General features: G+C 50.1%; 1 protein-coding gene across 2 annotated transcripts in view; it reads right to left on the bottom strand.

Annotated features, from left to right (window-relative positions):
- COL8A2 (collagen type VIII alpha 2 chain) overlaps nt 1-18,392 on the bottom strand; it is a 139,109-nt gene that overhangs the window by 16,674 nt on the left and 104,043 nt on the right. For both annotated transcript variants that reach the window (XM_050932554.1, XM_050932555.1), the window contains exon 2: nt 8,394-8,578. In XM_050932554.1, the coding sequence (XP_050788511.1) occupies nt 8,394-8,556 (163 nt within the window). In that variant the 5' untranslated portion in view covers nt 8,557-8,578. The remainder of the gene's footprint in view (nt 1-8,393; nt 8,579-18,392) is intronic.

The following is an 18,392-nucleotide window of genomic DNA, read 5'->3' as shown; positions in this document are numbered from 1 at the left end:
GAGAGCTTAACTCACTTCAACTCCAGCTTTTGGTGTGTTTTTTCCCCTGCCGCATGTGCTGACCTTAGCTCTTGATTAGCCATTCAGATTCCTCGTAAATCAGGCACTAGCAAGCTGGCCTTCTGCAGCTGCCTGCAAACCCCTCAAGAAGTTATTCCTCCTGGAGCCAACACTCCCGGCAGGCTGGAGAGTCCAGCCCTGAGCTAGCTGAGTGGAGCAGGCTCCAGAGGTTTTCCCTAGCTGGAATGAGCCTGCAATCCAGTTTTCATCAGGTAGCTAATGTTTCAGCACTGGGCCGCAGCACTGTGTTGTCTGCGGCCGTATTTATGAGCTCAGGTACTTCTGTGATCCGCTGCCGAGACTGTGCAGATAAAGAGCTCCTGGCAAGGGCCCTGCACCAATGATGGATTGCATCATCATTTGTACTCAGGGCTGCCCAGCTGATCATAAGCATGTCTGCAGTGTCCAGCAGTCCGGCCCCGCCAAAGCCTGCGGCGTGCTTCAGTTTCCCGGGCACTCTCCACCGCATGTTAATTTCCAGCACATGGGTCAGGACTCCGCGACCAGTTACACGGGTGTCAGATCTGGAGTCACTTCACTGATGTCACTGCAGATTTATACGGCTGCAAATGAGAACAGAGGCAGTCCCCCGGTGTGCGCTGATCAGCAGAGTCTGCTCCAGCCAGGGCCTTCTAGAGAAGCCAATCCAGCCCCAGGTCAAGGCAACTATCATGAAAAACCCAACAACTTGCCATGAAGAGCAGCTGCTCCAAATCCAGATCAGGTTAGAAAAATGACTGTGTGTAAACGGCCCTTTCTTTGTCACTTTGTCTGCTCCATGCGCGGCTTTGGCTCAGTCGGGTCAGCGAACATGGCTGGGGTGCAGGGACCAGCATAGACTCATTCTTTCCTTGTGCTCCCCCATCTGTTCGCTGCTTCCGGCTGTTGTGTCTCATTCGAGAGGCTCTTGGGACGGGGACCGTCTCTGTTACGTGTCTGTACAGTGCCCAGCACCATGCAGCTGCTACCACAATACTAATTAACGAGCACGAATCAAACCCGTTTGAATGCCATGCAGTGGCAGGCGGGGGAGCTGTTGCAGCTTTGCCTCTCCTGTCCTCAGGAGAAGGCCCAGCTCTCTGCCCACTTGCTGCCCAACCAGGAGGGACGAGGTGCAAAGGGCTCAGCTGGACTCTTCGATCCCAGGGCCACGTGGCAGTGCCAGCAAACAGACCACAGCTTGGTTTGGCCTGCAGCCCTGCAAGGGAAAGGAAAGTCTGCTGCCATTAGCTGCAAGGAAAGGCTTTTGGTGTCCTGGTTCTTCCTGAGCAGTTGCTGCCCGACATGACTCTGGACTGACCTGCTGCTGCCTGGACTTGGGAAGGCTTGTTATACAGTCTGCCCCCACTGCTCCACTGGCACCTCAGTTCCTCCAATAAACTGCCCCCCACGACTGTCCTCCAGAGGGGCTCCCTGGTTATACTGGAATTGAGGAGCCAGTGGAGCTGGGAGGGACAGTTTGTTTCGGGAGCGGGGGATCCAAATAACAACCGTCAAAGGCGATGGCCTTTGCCTCTGCTTGCAGGAAACCACCCCCTCTCCCATGTGTGTTGGATGCTGCAGTTTTGCCACCCAATGGCTCCTCAGTCCTATGCATCGCTGAAGGGTTGGGCAAGGAGCTGGGTGGGGATCCCAATGCGCACAGCGAGGATTGGCTCCAGGGCAGCACGCTAGCTCACACTGCATGGCCCCAGCAGCGTTGTGTGTAGAGAACCAGCAGCTCCACTCTCATGGCAGGGCCCTGGGAACAGGCTGATTGAAACCACAGCGTCTGGGGTTAGGAAGAGAACAGGGGAGCAATTATTTGGCTGCTCTTGGAGCCTCAGTGCGGAGCCTGTTCCTCCCGACCCAACAAGGCATTTCACGGGAGGTGCTCTGACGACTGACACCTCCCTGGTGCAAGAGTCTATGGTTAGCGTGGGAATGTTAGGAGCAAGGTTTGAAGGCTGCCTGGACCTAACCTAGACACTGTGGATCAGATCTCCCGCGGGTGCACTGCAGGATTGGGGCCTGGATTTGCAATGCTCCACAGGGCACGGCTCCTTACTGCAGCGCTGTGTTTCCCCATCATCCATGCATTATAAGGCAGCATCTCAGGCTGTCCCCTCCTACCCCCAGAGGAGCCATGATGCTCCAGGAGTCTGAGCCAAACCAAGGTTATTGCTAAAACGCACAACGGCAGCCTCCAGGCCACGGCACCTGTGCAAGGAGAGATCCCAGCGTCGTTCCTCAGGAACTTCGCAATGAAGGGCACGGGGTTGCCACAATGCGGTAATACAAACTGGGGTAGATCCTCAGGTGGTGTAAATCAGCACTGAAGTCAATGGAGACAATATACACCACCTGAGCATCTGGCCCAAGGATTCCTGCCACTCAAGTGCTGGTTAGTCACCTGTGATCTCCTCTAGTGGCTGGTGTGCCCAGGTGAGGGATTTACCAGAAACTTCCTCCCTTTAGAGAGAGGATGGTTAGTCTGGGACTGGGGAGAGGTGAGGCCAATGCCCAGCTCTGCCACAGACTGACTCTCTGACCTTGGGAAAGCCACTTAATCTCTTTGTGCCTCAGTTCCCCATCTGTACCATGGCAATAAGAGCCCTGCCCTGCCTCCTGGTGAGGGGTGGTGAGGATAAACCCAGGAAAGCTGGCGAGGTGCTCAGATTCTGTGGAAAAGGAGGCCAGAGAAGAACCTAACATGACAGACAGACTGAGGTAATTAAGATGGAGAATATTCACATGCCGCATTCCCACAACCTAATTCCAAGGAGACCCAGCCCAGAGTGCACCGCCAGCCTGTTGGGCATTCTCCTCGGCTCCCTGTGCTCTCTGCCAGTCGGGTTACACAGCACTACCGGCGAAGTCTCTCTTGGCCAAGGGAGGTCATTATGTGAGCTCAACAAGGCTTCCTTGCCCCTTCGTCTCCAGCTGCTGCGCTGCCGGAGAATGTCAGCTGTTTAACTGGGACAGGCAGCCTGGAAATCCCTACTCTACCTGGGATTGGTGCTGCTGCGGAATTTCATCAGCAGTGAATTCAGGGTGGTAGAAGCAATTCTTGGTCACCCATGTCACTGTCACTAAATCATCTGAAATTTCCCTCACTGGCTGGCTGTTTGTAACAAGCAGCTGCATTTTTCAAGGGCTGTAATTTTAACCTACTGCAGCAACTGGGCTGGGAAAATAATAATCAGTAACAATTAATTCCCACTTCTCTAGTACCTTTCATTGAATGATCTCACAATGGGCCAAATCTGGAGCTCTTAATCAGTAATAATAATAATAATACTTAGCACTTTTCATCAGTAAATCTCACAGCACTTTACAATGGAGACAGTATCATTATTCCCGTCATATGATGACAGACAGCTTGATGTAATTAAGCTTGTGAATGTTTACACACATGCTCCCCCCTGCTGACACATTACAGCTTAGTCCAGCTTTGAGAAATGGCAGAGGTAGTGAAAAGTGGGGATTTTTCCCATGAGACCTGATGCGCAGCGTAAGGGAAACACATCTGATAAAGTGGGTTCTAGCCCACGAAAGCTTAAGCCCAAATAAATTTGTTAGTCTCTAAGGTGCCACAAGGGCTCTTCATTTTTTTTTTACACTGGCAAACTGTGGCATATCCCTCTTGCTGGCTGGTCCACAAGAGGACAACAGCCCTACTACTGCTGCCAGCTAATGGAGTTACTCTTTTGGCTCAAGTGGTAGAAGACAGCTTTGCAGCAAAGTTTACTACATCAGTGGCTCAGGAAGCCAAGTAATGCATTGGCCCTTGTTTGGCAGAGTGTAGAAAAACCACCTTTTACTAAAAACAATCACTGTTTATAGACACAAACATCTGGGCAAAACCATCCCTTTAAGGACATTTAATTAACACACACAAAACACACTGACAGGCTTCTGTCCCCTTGTCCTTCCAGGTTAAGAATTCCATGCACCTGCGTTTCGGATCTAGCAGAAGGGAAGGTGGGTAGAAATGGAGGTGAGCAAGAGGAGGGGAATGCGTGGCCGGTTGGCGGGTGGTTTGCCCAACGGCTGATCACACAAAGCAATGAGCTCAGCTCCGTCGGCATCCCTGCCCCACTGATCGGCACATGTCGCTTCACAGAGATGGATTTAATGTGTGTGGGGCTTCTAGCCTTCTGCTCTTTGAGGAGAGGAGAATGCTTTCTCCCGTTGGTTAGCTGGATCTGTCAGGGCTAGCACCCGCAGGCTTCTTCCCTCCTGGCTGGTGTGAAACGCAGCTGGGGAAACTAAAATAGGCGAAGGATTGGAAACCTGGCTGGAAACGTGGAGCATAAGATTGCGTCCCGGGGATGCATAGCTTGGGGTGGGGTGGGGGAAGGGATTCTGATCTCAGGTTCTCTGCTATAAATCCAGATTGTCTCAGGGTTACTCTGGGTCTGAACCAGCTCCCAAGATCAGAGCCTGGCCATGGTGTCGCTGGGCCGCCTCACGGCCACACTGGCCCAGGCAGGTGTCAGATTCAATCTCCAAAGCCCCTGAGACGTCCAGCGTGGGAAGGGATCCAAAGGAGAAGGAAAGCTCAGCACCATCCACGTGGCGCACTGCTTCAGTAAACATATAAACTGCTGTGTGCTAGGGATGGTCACATCTTCGTCCTAACGAACACGGGCAGGCCAATTGAGAGTAGAGCTGTGGTCACGTGACCCTCTAGGTATTTAAAGGACAAGTTCCTTTAGGGAAAGCAAGAAAGGGGGAAAAGAGGCAAAGTAGCTTATCCCAGGCACCCAGCAGGACAGTGTCAGAGCTGGGCCTTGATCTCATGTCTGAATCGCAGTCCTACCTTGCCTCTCGGACGCTGTGGTATGGCTCCCTCTCCCCATTCCTGCCCCTCCTCCCCCTCCCAGCAAACCCATTTACTATTTCCCCATGTAGCCTCCACATATGCAAATTGACTCCCACAGGAATACGGGCAGAAGAGGGTTTATGCACTGGGCTGTGGTACTGCATAACCCATGCTGGGATACCAGCTGCCCCTGCTCCGCCAAAGGCCATCTGTGTATCTTTGTTTATCTTGGCGTGTCTCCTGGCTTCTTCCTTCTCAAGAACCACACTTGAAAGAGAGCACAGCTGGGAAAGGGGCTGCAGACAGCTACAGGCACCCACAAGCTGTGGGGAGAGGGAATTCAGAAAGGTTCATGTGAAGGTCAGGTGGGGGACACACACACAGAAACAGGTAACTTCCCTAGCTGGAGAAACCTTCCCCAGTTCAGCTATCTGCAACTTCCCAGCCTCACATGAGCAGAGCAGGTGAGAGAAGCAAGAGGCGAGTGTGAGCTGTGTGTGAAGATGTTCTGTATCCATCACAAACCCCTCTCCAGGGAATCGGCTGCAGCATCTGCTAGAGATTTGGATTCATTTTATGGGCACCGAGAGGCTTCAAAGAACAGGAACATCTTCACGTAAACGACCATATGCGAAAAGAGGGGGATGATGGAAAGGTGGACTAGGACATGGAGTGGGTGGATGACAAGTCTGGGGGACCTACTCCATACTGGGGGACGTGGTTTGCACTGCAGGCACTGCTAGCTCTGTGTAAATGGCCCAGAAGCCAGGAAAAAGCTGGGAAAAGGAGCTAAACTCACCTTCTTTGGGCATAAGCCAAATTCTAATCAATGGAGGCCAGGAGGAAACATCCCCTGGGGGCAAGATAACCCATATCTGCAGGGTTCTGGTTTCTTGCACGTCTCTCTGAAGTAGCAGGTGCTGACCACACTTGGAGACATGATAGTGGGCTAGATAGACCATGGAGCCTGGTCCATTCTGGCAGCTCTTCTGTTCCTGTGGAAATGCTCTGTTCTGACATGTGATAATCATGGTGAAAAATGGGTCCCATGCAGCCCTGCTCCTGGGGGAGATTCCCCAGGCTCCAGCAGCCAGTGGGATGCCTGGCCGCAAGCCACGGAACTTGCTGTTGGAGGACGCACGCTGGTTATGGGGGCAGAAGGTCAGTATGTGGGTAGATGTGGAAATAGGGACAGAAAGGGAAGGGGTGAGGGATCCCAGAACTAGCTGGGATTGTCTTCGATGGACTGAGCCCCAGGAAAGTGCTTCACGGTACTTAGATGCAAAGTGGAGGCCAAGTGCTGTGGAACCCATCACAAAAAGAACCTGCAGCTCTCCACGTCGACGTCACTTGGAGTCTTTAAATCAAGACAGGCTGTCTCTCTAAAGAGGCTGCCCAGGCTCCACCCTGAGAGATGGGCCGGACTGGAGGCAGGAGTCCCAGCAGAGGGCATCTGCCTTGTGTTATACAGGAGCTCAGACTGGATGAGCAGCAAAGTCCCTCCTGGCCATAACATCTATGAAAGGCTTCTCTCCTAGCAGAGCTTTGCACCCTGTCCCCACCCTGGTACCCTTGTCTGCCCCACCAACAATGCTGCGACTGCCCATGCCTGCAGCAGCCCCCTAGGCAGTGGCACCCTGCAGGCAAACAGCGAGTCAGGAGCTGGCATTTCAGGTGGCTCTGCTAGCTCGGTGGGGATGGGGAGTGCAGCACGACTGAAGGGTGTTCGGGGCAGGGACTGTCCATTACTCTGTGTTCATACAGCACCTTGCACAGGGGGGCCCTGATCCCGGTTGGTCTCAGGCACTACCGTCAGATAAATAAATACTACTATTCAGGGGGAAGTGATGGCTGTGTAAGGGGTAATGACTCAGGAAGCAAAGCATCAGAAGACTATTAACAGAAGATCCTAGGGATCTGGGCTTAACATTTTAGATGGGCAGGGCCAGGGGTTGATTAGACTGTGACTGAAGCACCAGTTTGTCCAGGGTGGACTGGACTGGTCTGGTTGGGTGGAGATCTGGTTTATATTGAGTGAGGAGGCTGAAACCTAGGCAGGGGTTCTCCATATTAATGGGGACCCCACAGATGGATTTGTCCCACAGGTTACCTTAATCCACCCCTTGCACCCCTTTAGTCCATGTTATTTGCCAGGCACCTTGGTTTCCCCAGGCTGGCGGTGTGCCCATGTCACCTATGTTACTCTGAAGTCTCTATGCTCCTTTCATGCCAAAAGGCCACTAAGCCCATTCCTACCACCAGGCTCCATTCTGCCAGGTCAGTACAACTCTGATCATGCAGAATCACATAACCGTGATCTCCAAATGCAATTGCTCTGACAGTGGAGTGGCTTGGCTAGATTTTGAGCCCAGGCCCAGAGATTAGCAGAGGGCAAGGCTCTGCCGTGGCTCCTGAGCCCACGGACCAGATAGAACAGATGACAAATGAGTAGGCACGAGGCTGATGGTCTGAGGGCGGCATTTGCCTTATTTTGGTAATGCAACAAAGTAACAAACCATCGTCCCCGAGGAGTCTTGTCTGGTCCCTGCTCCTGACCAACTCCAGCCCTGCGCACGAGACAGACTGAACTGAAATGCACAAAGCTAGTAAGTCCTTCCTGGCCCCCACCACTCAGCCCCCCAGGAGGTGCTGCCCACTCCGCCTTCCAGAGGGGCTCCCTGGTTTTGATTCATTCTGTGAAGAAAGCCCCCTACAAAGCCGATCCTCCTTTGAGTGATGTCATGGCAGCAGTGACGTCATCAGCACTGGCTGATGCTCTCATGTCGCCTCCTGGGAACAGGGTTACGCTCAGGGCTACAACAATGCTGTATCGAATAGCCATTTATGTCAGAAGGCAGCTGGGGAGTCAAACTAGCTGTCATCCTGCCAGCAAAAATGCCTCGTTGCAGGGAGACCCCCAGCCTGGGTCAGACCCGTTTCCGTTTCCAGGTATGTTCCATCAGATGCTGGTAGGCATGAATCACATGAGAAACTCTCTCCTGGCTTCGACTAGACAGCAGCTGCCTTAGTCCAGCTATCAGAACCGTGGCTGTTTATGGCCCAAGTCAGCAAAGCATCTAAGCACATGCTTAACTTTAAGCACGTGCTTAAGTCTCATTGACTTCAATTGGAACTTAAGTGCATGCTTAAGTGCTTTGCTGAACTGGGCCCCATCCTTTGGCCTGCATGTGTTTATGCAGAGAGGGGCATGGTGAGAGTCCCACTGACACATCCATGGGTGTAACAGATGCTATAAAATGCTAAATTACTGACATGTTGCACTTCCATCTGAAGGCCTTCATGGATCAACAAAAAACTTTAAAAACTTATGTTATGAGCAATAACTGGGAGCATTACACAAGGGGTGAATTTTTACCCCATTTGAGCAGCTGCAGGTCTCCAGATCTTACAGGCTGCCAGGACAGTGTTATCATTTCTGCCGTTCGTCACATCCCCAAATCAAACCTTCCACCCCAGGCTCCCTTTAAACAAGGCCGAGCACCTTGTGCAGAAAAGTGCCCCTTACCGAGATATTGCCCTTTGCCTTCCCGGAATGGGGGGCCCAGGGGCCCTTTCACCATGGGCTGCATGTATTTCACTTGAGCATATCCTCCACCTCCAGCGCCTCCTCCGGACACCGAGCGGATGCCAGCCACAAGCAACAGCAATGAGACAGCTTCGGAGAGCATCCTGGCTTCACGGCTAGTCTTCCTGTGGAGAAAACGGAACATGGTTAGGGAGACATGGAAGCCTAGAGTCCCTTAAAGGCCGTGAATAAAAGGGACTCGGGCTGTTGTAGCAAGTGCTCCGTTTGGAGTAGGTAGGTGTGAAGGTTCCCAGCCTTAAAATCTTCCCATGGATACGTAGTTTGCCAGGATAGAAACCCTTCCAGCCCTCATGGTCTGTGGGGATGGGTGTGCTAGAAGAGTCTGAACAGAAGACACTACTCACCTGTGCAGACTTGGGGATGGACCTACACTGTGTGCAGTGACTTACATCAGTGCAGAATGGGTGGCTTCTGCTCTGCTAGCAATGTGCACCCACGTTGCACCGGTGCAGATAAGGGCCCAAGGTGCAGGGCAGTGAAGGCTCAGAGGACATGAGCTTGGCATTTGCAGCATCCCAAGCGTTCCTGATAAGCTGCGTCAGGAAGCTGAAGTGATGCCACGCAGGCTAAGGCAGCTTTATCTATGTATCCATGGGAAGATTTTAAGGCTGAGCAGGTCCTTAAAATGACTGTTGTCACGTGACAGCACATTGCAGCACCCTCTCCCCTCCATTGCATCTCCCTTGTGCCAGTCAGAACTGGACTGAGAGCCAAAGTAATTTCACATGCGGGTCTTCAAACTGCTCTTCGAGAGTCACAACTGAAGGGACCTGGGCCAGATTGGAGCCAGGGTACCAGAGCAGAGACGCCGTGTATCAGATCCTACAATACCAATAGCTGACTACACATCTGATGGTGAAGGAGCCATTACCATCTGTGGGTTAAGTTACAAAACAATTGACTCCATCTAGCAAAAGACTGGGATATTCTGGAAAATGCCTGTTAAAAATGCAGTAATACAGATTTAACTGGGAAAGATAGTGAGTATAGAGAGAAAGGCTGTTCTTGTGGGGAACACACCAGACTGGGTCTCAGATGATCTAGATTAAATTCCTGGGTCTGGCACAGAGTCACTTTGTGACCTTGAATAAATCCGTCAGTTATACTGGGCCTCAGTTCTGCAGCCCGTCAAATGGGTATACTAATTCTAAACCCTTTGTGACTTTTGCTTAGGGCATGTGCACACATGAAAATTAATCTGGATTAAGATAAAGTGTGGATTTAAAATGGACTAACTATTCCTAGTTACCTCCAGGGGTGGATGGTCTTCTTCCAGAATAAAAGTGCCATATTCTGAATTAGCGTAACCCACTTCCAAAGTGGAACACGAGCATCCACACATGGAGTTAATCAGGGATAGTTATTGTGGTTGCAGAATAACTCCTCACTGTAGATAAACCCTGTAATGCTCAGCGCCTTGGACAATGGGGCCTTGAGCTTGGCTGGGACATCTGGCTGCTGTGGTAATGTAACTAAAACAATACTACTAAGGTACCTAAGATATAGTTTCAAAAGTTACCCAACAGAATGTTCATCTCAGGTAAATTATATCCGTGTTTAAAAAAAAAAAATCCCTCTGAGCTGAGAGTTGTTGTCACCTCTCTCTACTGAACAGGATTTCCTCTAACAAAAAACGTGTGTGCTTAGGATTTGGCTCTCGAAAAGATTTCAGGTTCCAAGTCCGGGCCTCACCCTGTGATTGAAACCTTAGAGGCACAGAGCTCTGTTTGCTCTCAGGCTGGACAGTGGGTTCACAAATGCCTGTAGCTTTTGGCGGCCAACAGCCCGAAAAATTAAATGTCAGAAACAAATTCCCACTCCGAGGTCTGCTAGTGTTTGTTGCTTTCCGCTGCAGTGCTTTTTAAACAACAGGAGTTTGTTTGGTCAAATACTTATGAGAACCTTGGATTGTAAAAAGGGTTACGATGCTCTGGACCACCAGACTCCAACTTGAGTGCCTGTTTATATAAAATAAATACCCTCCATGAATACATCTTTCCTCTAGCAACACTTCCCGTGCCAGGCCAGCCCAAAACAGAAGGCTGCAAACAGATTGATTTGCACGAACGAACATTTATTTTCAGAAGCTTAAATAATACACAGCGCCAAAGAGCTGATCCTCGTAATAACTGAACCGTGGTTGCTATTAATAAGAATTAAGTGCTTGGCCTTTCTGTTTCTAAGAAAAAAACAGCAGAGCAGCTCCTCAGCTGGATTTGATCGGCATTTCCTGAATCATTGCCACTGAAACAGCAGCAGAAAAACAAAACCAAAATACAACAGAAGTGAAAGAAAGAAAAAAGAGAAAAGAAAAGGACGAAACCCAGGACGGGGCAGTTTCTGATACTGCAAACTCTAGGCAAAGCCATCAAAGGTCTTTAATGAAGACCCTGAGCCTTGCAGCACTTTTCTGCTGCCCCAAAGAGTGTTTGTGAAGTCTCGTTTTATTAGCTCGACCTGGAGAACAGTGCTCCTGCGATTCCACATGGCTGGCAGCTAGGTGGTGAGCTGAGCCTGGCGTGCCGACGTGCTGAGGTAAAGGGTTTGCTCTGGCTGCCATCTTCAGGCTTCCGTGTTTCCACACAGCCTTCTCCAGTCCCAAGGGGAGGAAATGGCTCCTCGCAAAACGAGGACGAGACCCGAGTGAGACTTTCTGGAGCTGTGGAGCTCACAAGTGCAGCAGGTGGTTCAACTTACTGGGGACCACGAGGGAGAGGATTTGCTCTTCCTTGCACCACAGACAATGAGCAAGGTGAAAATTGGAGGCCTGGCTCATTCTTCAGGGGGTTAATGCCTCTGTCGGATGCACTGCTTTGTTAGTAGCTAGCGGGGTCTAGTGCTTAATGGACAAACTTTGCAGGCAGGAGACCTGGGTTTTATTTTTGATCCTGCTACTAAGTTACTGAGTGACTTGGGGTAAGTCACTTCCCTTCTTTGTGCCTGTTTCCCCTGGGCCAGTGAGGGTGACCTACTTCACTGGGGGGCTGTGAGGTTTAATCTTGGGGATCTTCCTATGAAAAATCCTAGCGATGCAGACAGTATTGTTCCCAGGTGGCAGAAAGAGCTAAGCTCAGAGGCTAGGCCACTTATCGGACCTGAAAAACATCACTGGACCCAAGTCCCCATGGGAACCTGTGCCCAAACTTTGCAATTCCAGTTTTTTAAGACTGGCCCAGGACTATGGCCCCCAGAACTGTGGGTAGATCTGAGCAGCTCAGAGCCTGGCAGGCACACCCTTGCTGAGGCGTCTCCCTAGCATCAGTGTACTTAGACCCAGGCAGTTTCACAGAGTCTCTTCCTTAAGGCCCAATCAGTGTCCTTGGTTAAAAGAGAAACGGAGAGGCAGACAGAATGCACACATCATTTGAGCACTGGGACTGTCTGAACTTGCTTTGTGGAAGTGAGCAAAGATTTCCTCCCGGGAAAGCAAATGAAAAACGGAGGCCGGGTCTACGCTACAAAATGAAGACAACCTAACTTACGTCGGCATACAGATGCTGCGGTAATTACATCGCTTGTGCATGTCTACCCTTTGCTCCTTGTGTCGGCTGTACTGTCAGTGCGGGGCATTGTGGGATGGCATCTGAAAGGTAGCAACAGTCGATGTAAGCAACTGACATCAGGTCGAAGTAACTGCTTCGACATTGCCTCTATGCCTCTCGTGGAGGTGGAGTTATTAAGTCAGCGTAGCAGGCAAGTTATGTTGGCAGGAGCAAAATTTTAGTGTAGACACTTCCATGGTTAGGTCGATGTAAGCTGCCCTGCATCAACCTAACTCTGTAGTGTAGACCAGGCCAAAGATAAGCCATGAATGTCAGAGACTAGATCTGGGAAATCAGACTTCCATTTGCAGGCCAGTAACAAACATCCTACATGCTTAACAGAAGGTTTCCAGAGAACGTGAGATAGGCGTCTCCACCCTCAACCCATCCATGGAAAGAGCCATGAAAGGGAAAACTAGAAGGGACATTTAGATCCCTGCTAAGTGGAGAACTAGGGAGAAAGGCAGATCTCCAGGGTTATTTCCAGTCTCTTGAGCTCCTATGGAAGTGCCGAAGTGCAAACAGAGGCAGCATGACCAAGGTGACCTATGTCACGAGGCTGTAATCTAGGAAACTATTAAACAACACTGGAAAGAGATTTCCTGGAAAGCTCCACGGCTGAGCTCAAAAGGAGAAAATTATTTTGTGGCCTCTAACCCTGAGGTTAGAAGCTTCAAAGGAAAGCTCAGAAGCTGGCCGATCCTCAAAGCACCGCTGGTGTCCCATGGGAAACATTCTATGAGGAAAACCTCTGCTTGCAGATCATAGATTTTCAGCATCTTTCACCCCCTCCTTTTTTATTACCAATGAGACTGATGTGAAAATAGGTTCTCTCTCACGGAGTTGTTCAATGAAGGGAAGAAGTGAGGAACAGTGACCAGGGTAAAAGGTCTGGGAATCTCTTTGACAGACTGTAGGTGAGTCATTTCCTCTTTCCATGCCTCAGTTTCCCCATCTGTAAAACCAGGAAAACTATTGAAACTGGACAAACACTCTAGAAGATGGTTAAAAAACAAACAAACAAAAACAAAAAACGCTAAATTTTTTTGCAAGAAATTTTCACAATTTTTGGCTGAAATTTGTGCAATTATTGACCAACTCCAATAACGACCTTTCCTTTCCTATGCAAAGCCCCTTGTGAGCTAGAAATGATGTGATTCAAGGATGATGCATTTTGATTATCTGCTTTTTTTTCCCGTGTGATCTCATAATTGTCACTTCGTGATGTCATAACTATTGCCAGAACCAGCTGATATAGCTGCAAAAGAAAAAACATCCTGCAAATCCAGTGTTAACACCACAATAATATTCCCCCTTGCTTGGATGAACTCCAGACCCAGTGCAGTCAATGAAAAAGCACCAAAAACCAGGCATAATTGTGGACAGCAAATTGTTCGTGAGCTTGCAAAACAACTTAGCAGCAGAAGAGATCTTAGGTTGCGGGTGTGAGTGTCACATCACGGGGCCACTCTCTGTCTACAGTACTGTAGTGACCACACCTGAAATACGGGGCCAGATCCTCACATGGTGTAAATTAGCATAATTCCATTCAGGCCAATGTAGCTATGCAGGGGAATCTGGGTCCTTGCATTCAGTTTGGGGCACCTTTCTTACTAGAAAGATGTTGACAAACTATAGAGAGCTCAGAGAAGGGCAACAAAAATGGCAAGAGGATCCAAGAAGAGAGACTGAAAGAGCTACACATGTGTAGCTAAGTGGGCTGGAACCATGGTAACTCATTTACATATAATTAGCAGGCATACACACCAGGGTGGGAGGGAGAGGGAATATTTAACCCAGTCAAATGAGATGCCACTAAGAGTGACAGGATGAAATCAAAAATAGGTCAAACATCTGGAGAACTTCTTACATGCATGATCTCCAAGACAGTGGAGGAATCTCTCAAGGGAAGGGGCTGAAGTCCAGTAGTTGGGATGTTTAAAACTAGGCAGAAGCAGCCACTAGAAAATACGTCGAAGGAAAGATTCCTGCTATGGCCTCTGGGAGGTGGCTTGGATGGGACCTCGCACTAGCTGCTCTAATTCCATTTCTATCTTCATGACTCTCTAGGAGTGACCATACAGGTGATGACTTAGGTGCTAGAGAACAGAGCAGGCATGTTTCCTTGGGGCCAGCTGAGTCTAGCTGCTCCCTATGGGCTTTGGGAAGAGGTTGGAAATCCCTTTGGTTTTGCTGTTCATGACACCGGGGCTGGATTCAGGACTAAGTTTAGGGGAGGCTGTGTGATTGGGCGGATGGGGCACAGGCCAGGCAGACAGGAAACCTGGGCTCTATTGACATTGCTGCCCATTCCCCCTCCCACTGCCTGTCTATTTAGAGGGTGAATGCTCCAGGGCAGGACGGTCTCTCCCAGTGCGCCTGTACAGTGCCTAGCCCCATGCTCCTTGCGGGGTTACCGTAACACATGTAACAAACCCTACTGAAGAGTCACTCCACCAAGCTGAGTGGAGTTGTATCAGCATGAAGCTGGTGTGAGTCAAGTCTTGGAGCCTCGGAGCCTCTTCTCCAGCCTCCTGCAGCCCTTTGCCCACTCCCACAGGGCACAAGCAAGCTAGATGGCAAGCATCACAGCCTCTTTCTGGACCCCTGCGTATCACCTTGGGGAGCAGAGGCTGCTTCTCATCTCCCCACGCACCTCATCCTTGCTGGCTTTAGACTACACATTCTTCCCAAAGCTCCAAATCTTTTGCTTAAACCAGAACATAGACACAGTAATGAGCTCCCAGCTGCAAGGAGTTCTGGAGTTTGGCCGGTGTCGTGTGCATTTTTCCCCCCAGTCCTTGAGCTGAACCCCAGGCACAAACCCAAAGTAAAAGCACCCATGCCAGAGACAAACACAAGGCTCTGCCTGAAGCTGCTACGATGATTATTGCATTTCAGTGGGTCAGTACCAAACAGAACAGGGAATTAAAAATGCAGAAGGCTCAGACCTGCAGCTTTATCTTAAGATAAACACAGATCTCTACCACCAGCTTCCTAGACTGGCACCCAATGCAGGTCTGCACAGAGCAGCTAGCGGAATGGGCGGGTGCACACGTCACCCCCAGCCTGGAAGCTAAGAGACCGAGCAGTCGAGACACACTCTGAAGCTGACAGCTCTCGTTATTGCACGTACAAAACAGGCAAGAAGAATGAGCTTTCTGGGTCAGGCTCCAACGCTCCCATATGCTCTGCTCTTTTCCGGAGCGCCCAGGCTCGGCCTGGCTTTTGGAGCTGGGAATCTGCCCCACGTAAGCTGCTAAGCATCCAAAGCCGACAAACTGTACATCACCCCCCTGCTCAGCCTGGCCACGATCCTCTCCCACTTCGCTGGGCAGGCAGGGTCACAATGGGGAACGCGCCCACACTTCTCAACCATGAGGGGCTCAGGACGATCCCCAGGAGGGGTTCTCTGTTGGGCGGGTGAATAGCCCCCAGCTTCGTGGGGAAGTAAACCTTTCCCAGCACGCTCTCCAGTCAGAGATCCTCTCTTCTTGGCACAGGCTCTGCAGCCTGGGTGAAATCCAATCCGGGGTGGGATGGCACACAGAGGGAGCTGCCATCACTGAGTTTCACAGAGGAAGGAGCAGCATGTTCATAGGCTATTTCCCAGCCTGATGACTCCCTGGCAGTTATCCCCACACTGGGGTGAACCAGGAACCGTGTCCCTTTGATGCCACCATCTCATGGCAACAATGCAACAAGAGACCACAGGAGGCAGCACGGCCTGGGGGTAGCACACGGGAGTGGGACTATGAAAACATGGAGTCTATTCCCAGCTACGTCACTGACGTTCTGGGTGACTCTGGACAAGTCACTTAAGCTCTCTATGCTTCAGATCCCCAGCTGTAAAATGGGCATTACCTTTGCTTGGTTAGTTTAAGATTGTAAGAACTTCAGGGCAGGGACTGTCTCGCCATACGTCTGTACTGCACCTAGCACAATGGGGCCTTGATCTTGACAGGGGGTTGCAGATGCTACCGTAACACACTTAATAGCAACTGCTTGATATTTGCATAGCAAGGGCTGGTTTCTGATGAGGATTGTCCATGCTCTCTGCAGTTCTCTCCCTTGGCCACGCAGACATCACAGCTACACCAATTCCTTTATTGCTGACCAGCACAGTCAGCCCTTTGCTGAGCAAGGGGCAGATGTCCATTTTTAGACATGCACAGCTCCACCTCCTGTACTTCCCATGATCACTGCAGAGCTCCTCCAGAGTTAACACAGGCGCCATGTGCAAACATAACCTGCTGGCAGCGTGCACCATGCTATGGCAGCTTGTCATTCCCTAGGATTCACCTTTCCCAGTGTGCAGATTTACACACCTCTATGAACTGCTCACTATCACCTCATGATCTTGCTTAGTCAGAATCTAACCTATTGGTTGATGCCAAGGGGCAGCCTGGTGCCTGCAAGCCAGTGTCTGGACCTTTTAAATCTCAATTTCCTCTCTGGGCTAACCCCCGTTCCCCTCTGTACATTAAAACACCCTGGGAAAGCTCCAACTCAAATGTTTTCCAAAAAAGACCTTTATAGCTGCCTGGCCTTTCACTTGCTGCTGCATTGGGGAGGCATCGTGGGGAGAGGTTCAGTGCCAAAGGCAAATGGGTACAAGTGAGTTTGCCAGGACCATGTGTTTCACGTTCCTGCAGTGTGAGAGCTCTTGAACACAAGGCAGAGAGCATCATTAGCGCCACTTCAGGGGGGAAGGGAGTTTAGTTCCTCTCTTTCAGGAGACCCCCTTGCAGAAGCCAGGAGGATAAAGCAGACTGTGGACTCTGCCAAACCTGCATCAAAAGCAAAACAAAACAGCTGCTTGAAAATAAATCTCTTTGGTTGGATTGTGGTGAATGGCTGTCAGTTCAGAGGCTTGAAGGACGTTGCATGTTTCCGATGACAGCCGTGTCTGAAAACAAGCTCGCTGCTCCGAGATTCCTTTCTTGGGGACGTTTTGGTTTGGTTTGGTTTTTGCACTGAGTATTGGAAACAGATGCATTTTAAATAGATCCTGTAAACCCTCCTGCCATACGTTTTTATTCTTTTAAGTAGGAGGGGTAAGTGGGCTTGAAAGGGAAAGACGTGAGCCTTCCAGACTTGTCCCATCTTCCCTGTGGGCAAAATTTCCACCCTAAGAGCTCTGGCTGCCACAGTGGGGCCGAAACACACCCTGAAGTTGTGGTTATGAGTCTATTACAGGCATGATTGACAGGGCTGAGATTACTGACTAGTTCTGAGATCTGAAAGACAGTAGCTGAAATGGGGATGCTTCTGCCATTTACTGGGTATAATCTCACCCCTGTTTGGTGTACAATGCTGCAGAGCTCATCCTGATGAGAAAGGGGATGTTTTCTAGCAGCGGCTGACTGAAACGTTGCTGTAGGTTATTAGGCAGTGAGCCTAGTATTTAGGGCAAGACCCTGGGCACCAGGACTCCTGGGTTCTATTCCCAGCTCTGCGACAAACCTTGCTGACTTGGTCTTCATCTGCATGAGAAATTTGCACCTGTTTAATCTTAAATCAGTTTTAAACCAAGTTAGTCAAACAGGTACAAGCCCCCATATAGACACAGTTAGTTCAGTTTAAGAGTGGGTTGTTTCAGGTGAGGTTAAACTGATTCCCAATTCAATAACAGGAAACCAAATGGACCTGGTTTAAACTGAAATAAGAGTGTCCACGCAGCCTTTTGCACTACATTGGATTCAAATTGCACCATTAGTCAAACCGTGTAACTCTGCCTGTAGGCCAACCCTTCCTGTATGTGTGAGCAGCACCTAGCACATCGGGGCCCAATCTTGGAGGGGGACTTTAGCCATAACTGCAATGTGAACATTACGTAAGAATGACTGCACAGCAGGTTACTGTCTGTGTAGCTCTGAGATGTAGAGTCCAATGCCTTAAAACTTTTTAATTCGTTCATCCTTCACTGAGGAAGTGGGTATCTGAGGAAGAGGGTATTCACTCACGAAAGCTCATGCTCCAAAACGTCTGTTAGTCTATAAGGTGCCACAGGATTCTTTGCTGCTTTTACAGATCCAGACTAACACGGCTACCCCTCTGATACTTGACATCCTTCACTGTATTTTAACCCATTGCCAAGGGCACCGAGTGCACTGGATGGGTAAGCTAGCATGCTGGCAGCCATTTGCTCTCCAGTGTGAATAAACCTGTCCTCAGAGACTAGTGAACCTGACAGCTCTGTCCAGACACACCGTTACTGTCCGTCAAGCTGGTGTGTTTTCTAAATGAAGCACCATGAGCCAACATGGCTGCTCATTGGCTGCCCAGTTCTTTGTGCATCACAATACAGTCGGTTGGTCAATTGCCCAGGCTCAGCTGGCTGAAGGCCTGAATCAGCTGTGCAGAAAACAAGCAT

The sequence above is a fragment of the Gopherus flavomarginatus genome, chromosome 22, assembly GCF_025201925.1.
Source record: "Gopherus flavomarginatus isolate rGopFla2 chromosome 22, rGopFla2.mat.asm, whole genome shotgun sequence".
NCBI lineage: Eukaryota > Metazoa > Chordata > Testudines > Testudinidae > Gopherus > Gopherus flavomarginatus.
Note: the sequence above shows the minus strand (reverse complement) of the source record. Positions and strands in the feature narration are given on the sequence as shown.